General features: G+C 50.9%; 1 protein-coding gene across 1 annotated transcript; it reads left to right on the forward strand.

Annotated features, from left to right (window-relative positions):
• The first annotated feature begins 1,863 nt into the window (after nucleotides 1-1,863).
• On the forward strand, nucleotides 1,864-14,970 carry TCN2 (transcobalamin 2). Its single transcript, XM_054594031.1, has 10 exons — nucleotides 1,864-1,959; nucleotides 2,237-2,445; nucleotides 5,854-6,046; nucleotides 6,797-6,954; nucleotides 7,924-8,085; nucleotides 9,425-9,597; nucleotides 9,730-9,916; nucleotides 10,764-10,935; nucleotides 12,152-12,267; nucleotides 14,397-14,970. Exons 2-10 carry the CDS (start codon nucleotides 2,382-2,384, stop codon nucleotides 14,456-14,458), a joined length of 1,287 nt encoding a protein of 428 aa, XP_054450006.1. The 5' UTR covers nucleotides 1,864-1,959; nucleotides 2,237-2,381; the 3' UTR covers nucleotides 14,459-14,970.
• The last annotated feature ends 482 nt before the right edge of the window (nucleotides 14,971-15,452 follow it).

Consider the following 15,452-nt stretch of genomic DNA (forward strand, 5'->3'; position numbering starts at 1 on the left):
ATTGTTGTCATGAGAATATCATAGAGTGCAGTTACACAAGTCTACATAGTGTAGCCTACTAAACACCAAAATTATATCGTATGGCCTATTGCTCCTAGGCTACAGCCCTGTACAGCATTTTACTGTACTGACTACTGTAGGCAACTGTAACACACTGGTATGTATTTGTGCATCTTAACATAGAAAAGATACTGTAAAAATATGGAACAAAAGATAAAAAATGGTACATCTTTCTAGGACCCCTACCATGAACGGAGCTTACAGGACTGGAAGTCGCTCTGGGTGAGTCAGTGAGTGAGTGGTGAGTGAATGTGAAGGCCTAGGGCATTGCTGCGCACTGCTGTAGATTTTATAAACACTGTCCACTTAGGCAATGCTAATAAATTAACCTTACGTTACTGTAAAATTTTTACTTTAAAAAAATTTTTTTTAATTTTTTTGACTTTTTGAGAACACGTAGCTTAAAATTCAAAAGCATTGTATAGCTGAACAAAAATATTTTTTTCTTTATATCTTTATTCTATAAGCCTTTTCCTATTACTTTATTTATTTACTTTTTAAATTTTTGGTTAAAAACTAAGACACAAACACACATTGGCGTAGGCCCACACAGGGCCAGGATCATCAGCCTCACTGTCTTCTACCTCCATGTCTTGTCCCACTGGAGGACTTTCAGGGGCAATAAAATGCGTGGAGCTGTCATGGCCTATGGTAACAATGCCTTGTTCTGAAAGACCTGCCTGAGGCTCTTCTTGAGGTTTTACTCTTTTTCAGAAATATGTCCATGGTGGTTTTCTTTGTTTGTTTCTTTTTTCCACCATAAATTTGCCAGTAAGCAGAGAATGCACCATGAACTTTCTTCCCCATTAATGAAAACCTGTTGGTGTTGGAGCCCATGTTTTCGAACTTTTTAAGGAGCTTGTTGAAGTCTGAAAGGCTTTTGCTAAACCTTTTACTGAGGATTTTCTTGGGGGCAGGGTGGTGGTGTTGTCTTTTTGTTCTCCTGTAGTTTCCTTTTCTCTGCCTCTTTTTTTAGCTATGTGTTCCTGTTCCAGTTCCAACAACTGCTCACCAGTCACTTCCTCAGAAACCACCTCTAAGAGCTCCTCAGTGTCGTCCTCATCTACACCCAGGTTAAAGTTGTTTGCTGCCTTCATCATGGCCTATTGATCTTTGTAACATTTGCACTATGATGTTATAATGGCTACAATGTCACTGGGCAATAGGAATTTCGCAGCTCCATCATAATCTTGTGAGACTCCCATTGTATATGTGGTCCATAATTGATTGAAATGTTATGTGGTATGTGACTGTATTTCTCTATATGAAGAGCTTACCTTGTGATAAGTCAGGCACAAAAACAGATTATCTTGAAAGGATGAACCTTGACAATTTGCCATAAAATGATTGCAATAGAAAGCTTATTTGGACATGATTAGAGATGTTTTAAGGGTTTAACATCTTTACAAGTTGAGCTGGAAGAAAGCTTATTTAGAATAATCTTGTCCAACTCTTTCATAGCACACAGAGGAAACTATTTTAAGTTCAGAGAGATTAAGTGACTGAGTTAAGGTCACACAGCAAAGCCAGAGTTAACTCTTGTACAACGATTCTCCTGTGGGACTAGGCAAATGAGAAATCCTTTGTTTCCTTTCTGTGCAGAGATTTTTTTTTTTTAGGTTACTCTTCTAGTCCTGACGAATAACCCTGCTACTCATGGCTTTGTATCTCAACTGATTAAATTCTGTTCCTTAACTGGTTTGGTTTTGTTTCCACGGAGCTCAGTTGGTTAAGGAAACTAGCTTGTCAGGTCCAGGTCCAGCCAGCCCCACCCCTCTGGGCGGGCAGATAACAGCTGACTCCGCCAGTCTCGCTCATGTGACCACCACAGCTCCCTGTCCTGCTCCATCCTAGGCCTGGATAGGCACTTCCAGGGGTTCCTTCTGCGAGTGGCAACAGGTAGGCACCCCAGCCCTGCCCGTGCAACACTGCAACAGCTAGGGGGATACCGGACAGGTGCAGTCAAACTGACCTGGGCACATCTGATGGCGGGCTTTTCAGGAGCAGGACAAAGTGTGGCTGGCCTAAAAAACACCTCCACCATCCTTACTTGCCCTCCCCTCTCTCTGTCCCTACCTCCAGGAAGACCACTCTGCCCTTCCTTCCTCTGTTCTTTGGCTTTCCTTTCCCCTCAGCTACAGACATTTCCCTTTTTTTCTCTCTGCTGACTTCGCAGCACACTGCCAGGCGTGGAGAGGTTAATCAGTGACAGGAAGCTGCCTCTTTGGGAGCAGTAACTGGCTGTGGTACGGACAGATTCTGCAAGGCCAGCCCTAGGAGTGTCCAGCTCCCTGCCTGCTGCTCACCCGCCTGCTGGTGACATGGGACACCTTGGGGCCCTCCTCTTCCTGCTGGGGGCCCTGGGGGCTCTCGCCGATGTCTGCAGTAAGTAACCGGACCTATCCTGTGTCTCTTGCCTCCTGGGTGCTTAGGAGGGGTGACTATTTTGTCCTAGCCCTTCATTATATAGCTGGGGAAATCGAGATGCCGATGTTGGGGTAGGTATGACTTATCTGCCTGCCCCTTTGGGCTCCCAAAGCAGTTTGGGCTTAGCTGGACCACAGCATTTAGCACACTGTGTTAAGAATTATATGTCTGATTCCCCACCAAACACGATCCCCTCCATTAATTCAGTCATTTGTTCATTTATCCATTTGATGCACACTGATGGAGACTTCTCTGTAACTGGTATGGTGTTAGGGTTTAGGGAAAGAACAAAGAGCGAGGCGAATCCAGTCCCTGTCCTCCTAAAGCTTCTGTCCTGGTGGAGGGACAGACGAAGAAAATCAAGAGGCAAATCAATGCTGTGTTTGGGGGCTGAGGTGAGTGCAAAATGAAGGCATGAAGTTTGGGGAAGGATTTCCAAGGAGCTGGGGACAGCATGGCAACTGAAGCACAAAGGAGGGAGAGGAACTGGCAGGGAAAGGAGTAGGGGACAGGCCTCCCAGGCAGAGGGAGGTGAGTATGGAGACCCTGGTGGGGAGATGAGTCCCAAAAGGTCAGGGAGGTCCAAAGCGAGACATTTGCATTGTGTTCCTTATGTGCCAGGGCCTGTCTGTTAGTCTGAGTGCACAAATTTGGAGCTACCTGGGCACTAGGGCCAGACAGGAAGCAGGGCCCAGTCAGGAAGCAGAAGCCAGGAAGGAAAGCCTTTGAATTCTGGGACCACCCACCTCTTTTCCTTCCTCTTACACGCTGCCTGTAGCATTATGCCCTGCAATATGCTTTCACCACCAGGGTCTCCTGTGATCCTTGGAGAAACCAAGAGGCAGGTTCAGGCATGTCCCGGTGATATATGAGGCAGTCATCTTTCACCTGGATGTGGAGCGGCTAGGTGACCTGCCCAAGGCGCTCCAGCTTTCCAGGGGACTGGCTTTGCCAGACTCAGTTCTCAGAACCTCCGAACAAGACCTTGGGGACCAGGACCCTCCAGCCTGTGTTCCACAAGTGCAGCCAGACCCCTTAGCCCCTCGCTCTTGGTTCCTGTCTAGATAGTCCCTAGGGGAGGCCAGGGACCTGGTCCTCACCCTCACTGATTGTGAACATGTTAAAAGTCCCTTTCCCATGGAACCTGGAGAACTCCAGCCTGGGTTTGCAGGTGCAGCTTGCTCCTGGGGAGTCACTTCGTCATTCCCAGCCTCATTCCCTCACCTGGAAAATGGGCTAAGAATGCTCCCCAGCCTTCCTCCTTTGTGTATGCCAGGGTCCCACGCACCTGCTTTACCAGCCTAAAGCTCTAGGAAATTAACAGGGGTGCTGCACTAATGTTTGTGCAAGGTGGGCTCCTGTGCTTCAGAATGTTAATACCAGTCAGAGCTGTGCGGCCTTGTGAGCAGGAGGCTCCCATGGGGGGAGTGCTAGCCCAGGGCCACTTTTATTACCCTGGGTGACTCTGTCTGGCTCCTTCCTTTTAAGGAGCCTGTTTATAGCTCCAGTCTCTCTTCTTATCACTTCTAACCCCGAGGCTGACTCATCTGCTGGAGGTCAGGTCCCAGGGTGAGGCAGGGATTTCTTCACCATTTTGAAGAAAAGCAAAAGGGAAAGAGAAATGTGCAAAGGACGGGTGACCAGAAAGACAGGCTGAGTGAAGTAGAGACTGAGCTAGTCAGAGAGAGAAATGGAGGCAGACACACAGAAAGACCCTAAGAGGTAGAAGGGGCAAGAAGAGAAATTCCCACTTACCTTTCCCATCCCACTCCCCCTACCTTCCTGCTCTCATAGCAACAGATATCTATGCCTTTGGGAAAATAACATAAGATGGTAGGGCCCAAACCAGAAGAGATAGGGCTGTGTGAGAGGCAGCCCAGGAGGTGAAACCAGAAAAGTCCGCGTGCGTGCTCCCTGTCTCTATCAAAATCAGTAAGGAGAGACAAGGACTGAATCTTTATGGGCGCTTTATTCAGATGCCGGTGATCTGAGAAGACAGCGGGTTGTGTACCCTCAAAAACTGTCTAAACCTCTCCTCTCAAGCCGACCTTTTTATAAGGAGAAGAAAGGAGTAGATAAAGGGTTTGGGAAAAAGGTGAGCCGGACAACAGTTGCAGTCCAATGGCGATTTTCCTAGTAATTCTTTACCTGCTGATCAACAATTCTTTATCTGTGTCACAGTCACCAACGTTCCCTCCCTGGAACACAATGCCATCTCCATCGCTGCCTGTTGAACTTCTGGGGTCCTGTAGGTCATGTATGCCAGTTCCTGGAATGACAGCTTTCCATAGGCATTAATCACTTAAGCCTCTCAATTATAACTAAGCTAAAATCTTTAACTCTTGAGTTCCCCTATCAGAAGCACTCTGCCTGGCAGGTCCTTTGGGAGGGGTGGCCTGCGCAGTATCCTGGGACAGGGCACGGAGGACCCAGGTGGAGCCCTGCAGTGACCCGGAGGCAGTAGACGGGGGAAAAGACCAAGGTGACTGCAAAGCTCATGCTCCTTCCCTAAAAGGAAAGGTTGGATGAAGCTCAGCAGCATCTGCGAAATAGGTCAGCAGCAGCTGGGAAATATCCCTAAGGTTCAGCTTCCTGGGTATATCCAGGTACCTTCACATTTTAGTTACACTGTTTTAGGTGAATTTCAAAGCACACAGTTAAATGGTTGAAAAATGTGATAGCTTTCTCACAATTCACCTCACAATCTCGGGTCTAAACAGAGGTGGCAGGGAAAGGGTTATTTTGAGATCTGCATAAAGAAGGTTCAGCAGAGAGCCCAGGGAGCCAGTCAGTGAGCAGTGTTTTAAAACTGGATGAGTGACATGTTCTGCATGTGGGCTGAAGTTTTTGGAAATGGGTAAAACTCACGATCAGCAGAGTGTCAGAGAACAGGGGCTTTGCGGGCAGGTCCATCCTTGGATCGGCAGCCTTGTGTAAGATACAACCTTGAACTTTTGTTCCTTCTTTTGTGCAAAGCAATGATGACAGTACCTACATCAGGGAGCTGGCATGAGGACCAGGTGAGGTCGGGCACAGTGCCCGAGGCACACCGCATGGCTTGGCCTCCAGTCTCTCTGTCACTCCTCAAGGGCAGAGTAGTTGCCTGGTGCAGGCTTCCTTTGCACCCGCCCACCACCCCTCCCTGGCCCATTCCAACCGCTCTTTTAGGACACCCACTCCCCCCACCCCCACCTTTACCCCCCTGCCTTTCATTATGGCCAGATTTCCCCAAAGGAGTAGGGTCTGTTCTGGGTGGAGTAGGGGGTGGGGACACTTATTCCTTGGAGAAGGCCCTGGTAAGGTAAAAGCAGTTCCTTGCTGGCGGCCTTCCCCTGCGACCTCACGTGGCCTATTTTCTTTCCTAAGACATACCCCAGGTGGACAGCAAGCTGTTGCAGAATCTGGGTCAGCGCCTCTTGCCCTGGATGGACCAGCTCTCTCCAGAGCACCTGAACCCCAGTATCTACGTGGGCCTACGCCTCTCCAGCCTGGAGGCCAGCACCGTGGAGGCCTTCTACCTGCACAGCCTCAAGCTCAATTACCAGCAGAGCCTCCTGGGGTATCGCCATGCCATGCTCCCTCTTCTCTTTTTCCCATGTCCTGCTCCACTCCCTAAGAGACAGAAGACCTGGGTTCTGGTTTTGTGCCTGTCACTGCTTGGTTGGGAGACCTTAGACAAGTTTCATCTCCTCTTGGCCTTTTTTTCACCCGTAGAATGTAGTTGTTTTGATTAGAATGAAGATACCAATACAGGGTCCTTGTGCTGCTACTGCACCCCCTGGACCTGAGGCAGACGTCACTAATCCACAACCACACCCTTCCATACCGAGCCCAGAAGCTGCATCTGACTCTGCTCCCTTTCTAGAGGGATTAAGGGGAGGACTGTTCTGAGGTCCAGTGGGGGAATTTGAATGAGGGAAGAAGGATCAGGAGCACCGTGGAGCATCTCCTTCTTGGTCTCCTTCCTGAGAAATGGAGGCAGGGCAGGGGGAAGAAAGACAGGGAGGAGTGCATGGGTGAAGGGTGACTAAAACGGTGGGCAAGCACAAGTCATTTGGATGGGAGAACCCTCAGAGTTTGTCCTTGAGTTTAGTTTTTCATCTTTATAAAATGTATGTGGCATATACCTCCTAACGTGCATGGCTGACAATATCTGCTTTTGGGGAGTTCTAGCAAATTTTATAGTTGCTAGGATATTTTCCACTTTGTAATGTTTGCAGGGGGCGGTGGAACCCTAAGGCAGGCTTACCTGGGGGGCATTTTGTCCTGGAAGTGTTGTTAACTGGCTTTGTTCTATGTTTGCCTCCAGCGATGACAACAGTGATCTCCAGGCCAAGCCCTCCATGGGCCAGCTGGCTCTCTACATGCTCGCTGTCAGGGCCAACTGCGAGTTTGTTGGAGGCCACAAGGGGGACAGGCTGGTTTCACATCTGAAACGGTTCCTGGAGGATGAGAAGAAAGCCATCGGTGAGGGGATGCAGCTTGCCAAGGCTGGGGAGGGCTAATTGGAACATTGGGTTTTGTCCCTAGGCCTCTTTCCAGCCCTTCACCTGCCTATCTCACTATCCACTTAGAGCCCCCTGCCTGCCCCAGTAGCCATCCTTGGTCCAGCCCTTCCTGCACTCCGCATACACCCTGTCGGCAAGTTCTGCTGCTCAGCCACCAAGACTGACCTGACTATCCACCTCTGTGACAACAGCGTAGCCTTCATAGTACTTACTCCTCACCCTTTCTCTGCTCACTTTCTTGCCTCCTGACTTGTCCAGCACACACAAAGGGAGCATTTTAAATATAAATCTGACCTTTCAATGCTGCTTAAACCCTGCAGGAGCTGCTCACTGCTCTGTTCACAGCCCACAGACCCAGCCTGTCTGCTGTGCTCTCCTGTCTGAGCTCTGCCCACCCACCCTCTGACTCACCCACTTACACCGCCCCCTTCCATGGACTCCAGCCACACAGGCCTTCTCTTAGCTTCCCAACCAGGGAATCCGTCTATGTTCCCTGTGTCTGGAAGGTCTCCCTCCCCTTCTAGCTCTCTCCCACCTCACCTCCCCAGCATCACTCCCTTAGAGACTCCTGCCCTGACGCCCCCAGTATTCAAAGACCTTCGTTATACTGCCCCAAGGACCTCCGTCCACATTTCAGTCCTAATCATGCTCTCGCGAGTGTGCATTGTATTATTGTCAGAGGCCCCAGCTGCGCTGCGCCTGGCTGTTGTCACTGTATTCGTGCCTCCAAGCACAGCACGTGACACTTAGTGGAGCCTCAGCCAGTAAGGGTTAAAGGAATGAAGGGCCCCATGACCTAAAGGAGGATGTCAGAAAGTATAGGCCGTAAGGTCCTGTGTGCTGGTGGGGCTAGTTGCTGGGAGGAGACAGAGAGGCAACCCCTCAAGCCTGGTGAGACACCCTCACCCCTTGGTTTTCTCCCTCTCAGGGCACACTCACAAAGGCCAGCCCCACACCAGCTATTACCAGTACGGCCTGAGCATTCTGGCCCTCTGTGTCCACCAGAAGCGGGTCCATGACAGCGTGGTTGGCAAGCTCCTGTATGCTGTGGAACACATCCACCATCTTCAACAGGACCACCTTTCTGTGGGTGAGTGGGACAGATCCTGCGAGGCCCGGCCGGGGCTCCTCCCGCCCACAGCCCCAACTGAAGGCCTCTACCCCCTGACCTCATGCTCACCTTTCCTTGGGACCAAGTCCATTAGGAACAAAACGGCGAGGGCGTGTGTGCCGTGCAGTGGCTGTGACCAGCGCTGGGGCTGGGTTGGGATCCTGACCCCAGATCAGTTGCACATGGTTATTGTAGGACACCCTGGACAAGGCAGCTGGCCTTTCTGGTTCAGTTTCTCCTGTAAAATAACCTCCCAGCAGCATCTTGATAAAAAATGCCTTATAAGTCAAGGGCTTAGCACAATGCCTGGCATGGAGAAAGTTCTGGAAGTATAGCTGTGATCTATCATCATATGAGCTGGGAAACCTGAGACCTGGATCCCAGATGTGCTTCCTCATTGTGTGACCTTGGGCTTTCAGTACCCTTTCTTGTCATTGTATTTCAAGGCCTGGTTCTGAGAGTGAGTGCCTGTGTGCCTCCCATAGGGTGGGGTAGGATGGAATAGGTTACAGCGGTGGTTAGAGACCCAGAGAGAAGACGACAGTAGGGTCTCTGCCAGCAGGAAACTCATTCTGCCTCAGGAGCTTGCAGAAAAACCTCTGCAGACACATTAAATCACTTTGGGAGTGGGGAAGCTTAAAAATCCCCATGGCCGCCCTGACTGGTATGTCTTGGTTGGGCATCCTCCTGCAAAATGAAAGGTCACCGGTTTGATTCCTGGTCAGGGCACATGCCTGTGTTGCAGGTTTGGTTCCCAGTCAGAGTGTGAATGGGAACCAACCAATCAATATTGCTCTCTCATATCACTGTTTCCCTCCCTCTCTCTCTCCCTCCCTTCCCCTCTCCCTAAAAGTAAATGAATAAATAAAGTCTTAAAAAAAAAAATCCCCAGGGCCCAGGAAGCTCCCTGGGCCTATTAAAGCAGACTGCCTTTGGGTGAATCCAGGTATCAGTTCATGTAAAACTTGCCTGGTGATTACAGTGTATAGGCAGGTTTGGGAATGAGTGGGTAGGATAAAGTCCTTTTGGGCCTTCCTCCTCCAGTCTCTCCCTAACCTCTAACTACCCAACATTAGATAGGGGTAGGGTGACCAACCCTCCCAGTTTGCCCAGGACTAAGGGTTCTCCCAGAACACCCGACTTACAGTGCCCAAACGGAGAGTCTTGGGCAAACTCAGCTGAGTGGATCCCCTCGCTGGTGGAAACTTTCTAAAATACCTATCTGACCATGTTGATTCCCTTCTTCAAGCCCTCCTGTGGCCACCCATTGCCCCTGCACCCTACCTCGGCTGACCGCAACCGGTTCTGTCCCCTGCAGACACAATGGCCATGGCAGGCTTGGCCTTCATCTGTCTGGAGCGCTCCAACCTCAACCCCAACCTGAGAAGCCGCATCACCCCGGCCATCAGGACATTGCAAGAGGATATCTTGAAGGCCCAGACCCCAGAGGGCCACTTTGGGAATGTCTATAGCACCCCTCTCGCACTGCAGGTGGGAAAGAGACTCCGGGCCTGTGGTCCACCCTGGTGGCTGGTGGGAGGTGGGCTGCTCAGGGGCTGGAAGAACTGTTTTCTCCCTGCTGCCTGACCCACCTCCTCCTTCTCTCCCCTACTCTGTCACCAGCTGCTGGTGACCTCCCCTATTTCTGGGGTGAAGCTGCGAAGAGCATGCCTCAACGCGAGGGCTGCTCTGTTGGCCAGCCTGCAGGATGGGGCCTTCCAGAATGCTCTCATGATTTCCCAGCTACTGCCTGCCCTGAACCACAAGAGCTATGTGGATCTTATCTCCCCAGACTGCCTGGCACCAAGAGGTAGCCTTTCATGCAAGCTTGGCTGTTTTCAGTCTGCAGGGCACTCACTCAAGTCTGCATGGCTCAATGAGGGGCAGTTGTTTGGTCCTGATTTGCTGAGTCAACAGGGGTGTGTGGGTGTGCGTGGGACACACTGGCAGCTAAGATGTGGTCATAGCCTCTAGAAATTCACAGAAATGTGGGGAAGGAGACACCAAATGGAGAGCTCAGGGTAGGCCAGGAATCTGAAGCCTTATTGCGGTACCCGGGATAGAAATGCTTGAATGAATGAGTGAGGAGTGACACATTTTGGTTAGCTCTTATACATCATGAGTCCCAGTTAGCAGCTTGAATCAGGGCTTTCCCTGGGAGAGGGCCTTGAGTTGATGATTGGGATTTGCCAGTGGAGAAGAGAGCAGAGAAGAGGCAGCAAGAGCAAAGACACAGGGATGTAAAGACTGGAATTTGGGTGAAGGGTCTTGCTAAAGAGGGGGCTCTGGGAGAATGAGCTGGAGTGGCAGGCAGGAGAATGAAAAGGAAAGGAGATCCTCAGGGAGAACAGGGGATAGTATGAGCAAATGCATATTCTAGAAAGAGCCCTCTGGGTACTATGTAGCAGATAGGTGGGAGGGGGTTCCTGGAGGCAGAGAAACCACTGGGGGGCCTGACCCTGGGGACTAAGGGACAGGGTGGCCTGGGACGGCAGCCGGGTTTCAGCTGAGCAGGTGGTGGTGGTGTTGACTGAGAAGAGACTATATGGAAGGCAGAGGTCCTGATGTGTCACAGTGTCTTCAAGGGAAGGAAGGAAGACTAACACCCAGGCCCCCTGCCCTTACACTAGCTGATGCTTCCTCTCTCCTGGGTACAGTTATGTTGGAACCAGCAACAGTGACCTCCTCACAGACGCCAGTCCCAGAGGTCATCCATGTCATGCTGACGGTCCCCAGTGTCTGGCCAAGATACACACACTCCATCTCTGTCCCTGCTGGGTCCTCCTTGGAAGATGTCCTGAAGAAGGCCCAGGAGCTTGGAGGATTCATGTGAGACCCCCCTCCCAGTGTTCACCCAGCTGGCCTCACATCCCAGGCATGGGATCGTGCCTAAAAAAGATGAGAGTGCTTCTTGTGTTATCAGAGGGGAATCTGGCCCAGAGGAGTTCAGAGCCTTCCATTAGGTCACCCAGACTTCTCTTCTGGAAAGATATGCCTCAGTTTGAGAGGACCCCAATTCCTGCCCCCAGTTGGGTTTCCCTGAAGCCACGGAGGGCCCACAGCTGGTGCTTTGGTATCATCTGGGCACAGAAAATTTCAGGCCAGAGAGACAGAGACAGAAAGAGAGAGAGGAAGAGAGAAAAACAGAGACAGTGTGCAGAGAGAAGTACTCTGAGCAGCCATGTGACACTCCCCGCCCCCCGAGCCAGTGTTAGGGACCACATGGCCCCATAGATTTAAGGAATGACTGGGGAAAGGAGGTTGCTCCATGACATCCCCTAAAACAATACTTCCCTTTTGCTTAAGTCACCCTGAATGAGTTTCTGTTTCTAAAAATTATACCCTCCCAAAGACCTAAACCATTGATAAGCCTTTTGGAGAGAGGAGGGACATGACCAGTCAAGTTTTAAGAGGATCCTTTGGCCATGGCATCCAGATGGACTGGAGAAATGCAAAGTTAGAGGCAAGGAGTTTGCGGAGGGGCTGTGGCTGAGGAGACTCTTGGCTGCAAGGGCCAGAATCTCATTCCAGTGCTCTCTGGTAATGGGGAGCATGGCGTATGTAGTCAGAGAGAAGACTGAGGAACCCAGCCACAAGAAGAGGGCACTGAACCACAGAAACTTCCAGACCCAGTGTTACTACCGTGTGTCGCTGTCCCCCATGTTCCAGTTTCTCTCCGCACTCTGGCTTCTCCCTCTCTCGCTGGACATTGGCGTTTTGTGTGTGATGCCGGCAGCTTCTGGTTCTCACTCCTACAACATCAGCCCTCAGAGAGGGGCCAGCTGCGGGGCTGATAATGTAACAATAGGTGCCTCTTCCTGAGGGCCATGGTCATGGTCAACAAAGAGGGGATGAAGCCCCCTGAATGGGCAGTGTCAGTGGGGCTGGAGAGGAGGCGTGGAGGTGAGACCCATGGCAAGGTAGCCCGGGAGGAGCGTGGTTAGCGCTGGCCCTGCGCTCCTGGCGTGGGGGAGCCCCACTTCTGCCCTTGGATTGATGGGAGCAAGAGTCACCTTTTCTCCCTCTTTTCCTGTCCCTTTGGTAGGTATGGAACACAGGCCTCCTTGTCAGGCCCTTACCTGACCTCCGTGATGGGGAAAGAAGTGGGAGAGCGCGAGTTCTGGCAACTTCTCCGAGCCCCCGACACCCCGCTGCAGCAAGGTGAGTCTGGTGGCCGGCCACCTCTGGGTGTGTCCCCTACCGCGGCCCTGTCCCAGGACTGAGGCTTTGTTAGCTCACCCCAGCTTTCCCCCGAACCTCCCTGCGCCCCAGCCTTGGATAATCATTGATGTTCAAGGTTGCATAATGTATTACTGAATTCTTGAGAATTTTAATGTAAGTTAATATGGCAACTCTAAAAAAACCAGAGAGGCAAAAAAAGAAAAAAAGAATATTCAAATGTCCTGTAATTTGCTACCCAGAAATAACTTCTTTTAACTTTTGGTGTATTTTCTTCCAGATAGTTTTTAAATATGTAAGTTTGTTGTTTCATTTAAAAAAAAAATAAAGGCATACCCTATAGCAATGTTGTCCAATACAAATAAAATGTGAGCCCCATATGTAATTCTAAATTTTCTAGTTGATGAAACTAATATTAGCAATATAATCTTATTTAACGCAGTATATCCCAAATATTATCATTCCAAGATGAAATCAATGTACAACTATTAATGACAGTTTGCATGCTTTTTTTAAACTAAGATTACAGGTGCTAATGGCTAGCATATCAGATGGTGCAGGTCTATATACTTCTTTGCAATATATTTAAAAAATTTTTAATATATTATAGATATCCTTCTATGTTGGTATACCTAGATCTTCTCATTTCTCTGTAATGGCCACATAGAATATGTTATCCACTAGGGCACTTTGGGTTGCAAGTAGCAAGAAATGCAATGCAAACTAACGTCCACAATTTGACATCTATTGGCCTATGTGACTGGAGCCCAGAGGGAGCAAGGACCTCAGGCTGGTGTAACCTGGGCTCCAGCCCACTTCCCTGGGACTCCCTCCCCCTCTCTTGGTTGGCTTCCTCCTCCAAAGAGGTCCTTCTGTGCCTTCCCAGGGCTGTTCCCTTTTAGGACTGAGGAAACTTGTCTGACTGCCCAGCAAACTTTTCCTGGTGTCTCAAAGGTGGAATGGTGACATAGACGCATTCCTGGGTTCATCCCTATTGCTAGGAGATGGCCCAGTTTCTGCAGCCACCATTGATTGGAGAGAAGGGATCACCACATGACTTGCTTAGGCCAATCGGGGCCCACCCCCGTGTCATGTACTGCGAAAGGGGGCATGGAGCAGGATGGGTGGACCTCTAGGTTGTTTCTCGTTTTACATCTTATGCCCCAAACTGTCATGAGCATCCTTGTGCAACACCTCAGTCACCAGACAGACTATTAAAGATCATCCGTCCCTGCTTCCGCTACCTGGAACTTCAACTGAGCACTTACCATGTACCAGCTATCAGACCAAGTGCTTTGTAGAAGGTGAGAACTTCCTGAGGAAGCCCCATAAGGAATGTTCTCTTTCCCTGCCTGGCTTATGAACGAACTGATAAATAAAACAAAGAGGTGGCAGATGAAGACCCCAGATCTGGCCTCTATTACTAATAACGGCTGGACGGGGGGATGTAGCCTGGCGGAGAGCCCAATGGACTCAGCCATGGAGCAAATGTGGACAGTTGTGTCCTTTACCTCCTGTCCCCTTCCCCTGGCCCCCCCCCCTCCAGCAGGAAACCCACACCCATAAGGAAGAGGGAAGGCCCGGTCACTGATGTCCTAATTATCCTCATTTCAGAAATGGGAAAAGCAGCACTCACAGGAGTTAAATAACTTGTCCAAAGTCACGCCAATAGTGAGTGACAGAGTTGGGGCTCGAGGCCAGGTGTCATGCTAGAGTCTGGGTTGTCTGCAGAGAATGGAGCCTGGCTCCTGGGAGACTTCACCTGTGGTCCCAGTTCTACCTCCCTGACAGCCCCTCAGGGACTATGAAGATAGTGACCATCAGGGGTTGTTAGGGTCTCTGCTTCCTTCCACCGTGGTTACCCAGTATGCCGTCCCTTACCCCCAACTTCTGGAGACTGCCCGATTGCAAAATGAGGCTGTGGGCCTCGGGGACCCTAGGTCACAGCCGAGTTCAGAGTCTCCGCACTGGCTCTGGACAGCCCCCAGTTTCCTACCACCAGGCCATGAGCAGATCTAAAGCACCCTGACCTCGGGGTGGAGGTCCAGAAGCTGAGATGGGAGGTGGGAGACTTTGCCCTGTTAACGCCCCCGCTCAACCTGTTTCTGCAGGGATTGCTGACTACAGACCCAAGGATGGAGAAATCATCGAGCTGAGGCTGGTTACCTGGTAGCCCCCAGCTTACCTACCTCAGCCTCCTTGAACAACCTCTGCACTTCTGTCCTCTGTCCAGATGTCACTGAAACAGGCACAAGCCTGACCCTGCCACCACCTCACGTGCACTTAGAACAACGTCCTTGGACCGCCCAACCACCACCCCTGCAAGGCTCCTAAGCCACTGCCCACCTGGGAGAAGGGAGCCAAGCAGCTTCCCCAGCATGTCTGTCTGCCTGGGTCTGGCCCAGCCTGGCCCTAAGACAGCCCGTGAAGGACACCCATAGTCTGGAGGGCATGAAGCATCTCAGACTCCTTAGCATAAGAAGTCTGCTGGCCACTGGCATTGAGTACCACCTGTTCTGAGATTAGGGTCCTACAAGGAGACCTGTATGGCCCAGGGGCCGCAGCCCCAAGCCTGCCTCTCCAGTCCATTGTCAGGGCAGCGGCCGCAGAGCTAGAGCTATGGCCTAGCGGCCAGCAAGGGCCCTGCGGGGCTGCTCCAAGCCTACCTTCAAAATGATTAAAGTGTTGACTGTGCACATGTCCCAGCATCCTGGTGCCTCGTGCTAGGGAGCAAGTGCAGGTGCCGTGAGCAGAGAAAGGGGAGAATCCTCCGGGCAGGGAACAGAGGAGGGTGGGCGGCTGTTCTGGGTTCTGGGGGCAACTATGCTGGCAATGGTGCTGTTGACTGCTATTTAGGGAGCAGGCACTTGCTAGACACTTTCTTGCATAACTTTGAGGTTTTCGATATTTTTGTTGTCATCTCTCCTTTACAGATAAGGAAACTAGTGTTCAGAGGGGGGAAAATGGGACACCACAGTGTCAAGCACAGCTTAGGGGATAGGCAGAACTGGCCTGGGGCGGCCTCTTGCTCCTTCACTCAAACACTGAAAACTGGAGGCTTCGAGGATTGTTATGATTACATGGTGGAGGCCAAATTCAACTGGAGGCCCAGGACCCTGTAGCTTCAGGCCTCACCCCTGGCTTTTCCCCAGCGCAGCGAGGACACC

The sequence above is a fragment of the Pteronotus mesoamericanus genome, unplaced genomic scaffold (genome assembly GCF_021234165.1).
Source record: "Pteronotus mesoamericanus isolate MK-2021 breed Mesoamerican mustached bat unplaced genomic scaffold, CSHL_Meso_final scaffold_507, whole genome shotgun sequence".
Lineage (NCBI taxonomy): Eukaryota > Metazoa > Chordata > Mammalia > Chiroptera > Mormoopidae > Pteronotus > Pteronotus mesoamericanus.

Excerpts from the sequence above, each read along its gene's own strand:
- TCN2 (XM_054594031.1), top strand. The coding sequence starts at position 2,382 with ATGGGACACCTTGGGGCCCTCCTCTTCCTGCTGGGGGCCCTGGGGGCT. Across the intron at positions 6,955-7,923 it reads GGATGAGAAGAAAGCCATCG|GGCACACTCACAAAGGCCAG; the intron begins GTGAGGGGATGC and ends TCTCCCTCTCAG. Across the intron at positions 9,598-9,729 it reads GCACCCCTCTCGCACTGCAG|CTGCTGGTGACCTCCCCTAT; the intron begins GTGGGAAAGAGA and ends CTCTGTCACCAG.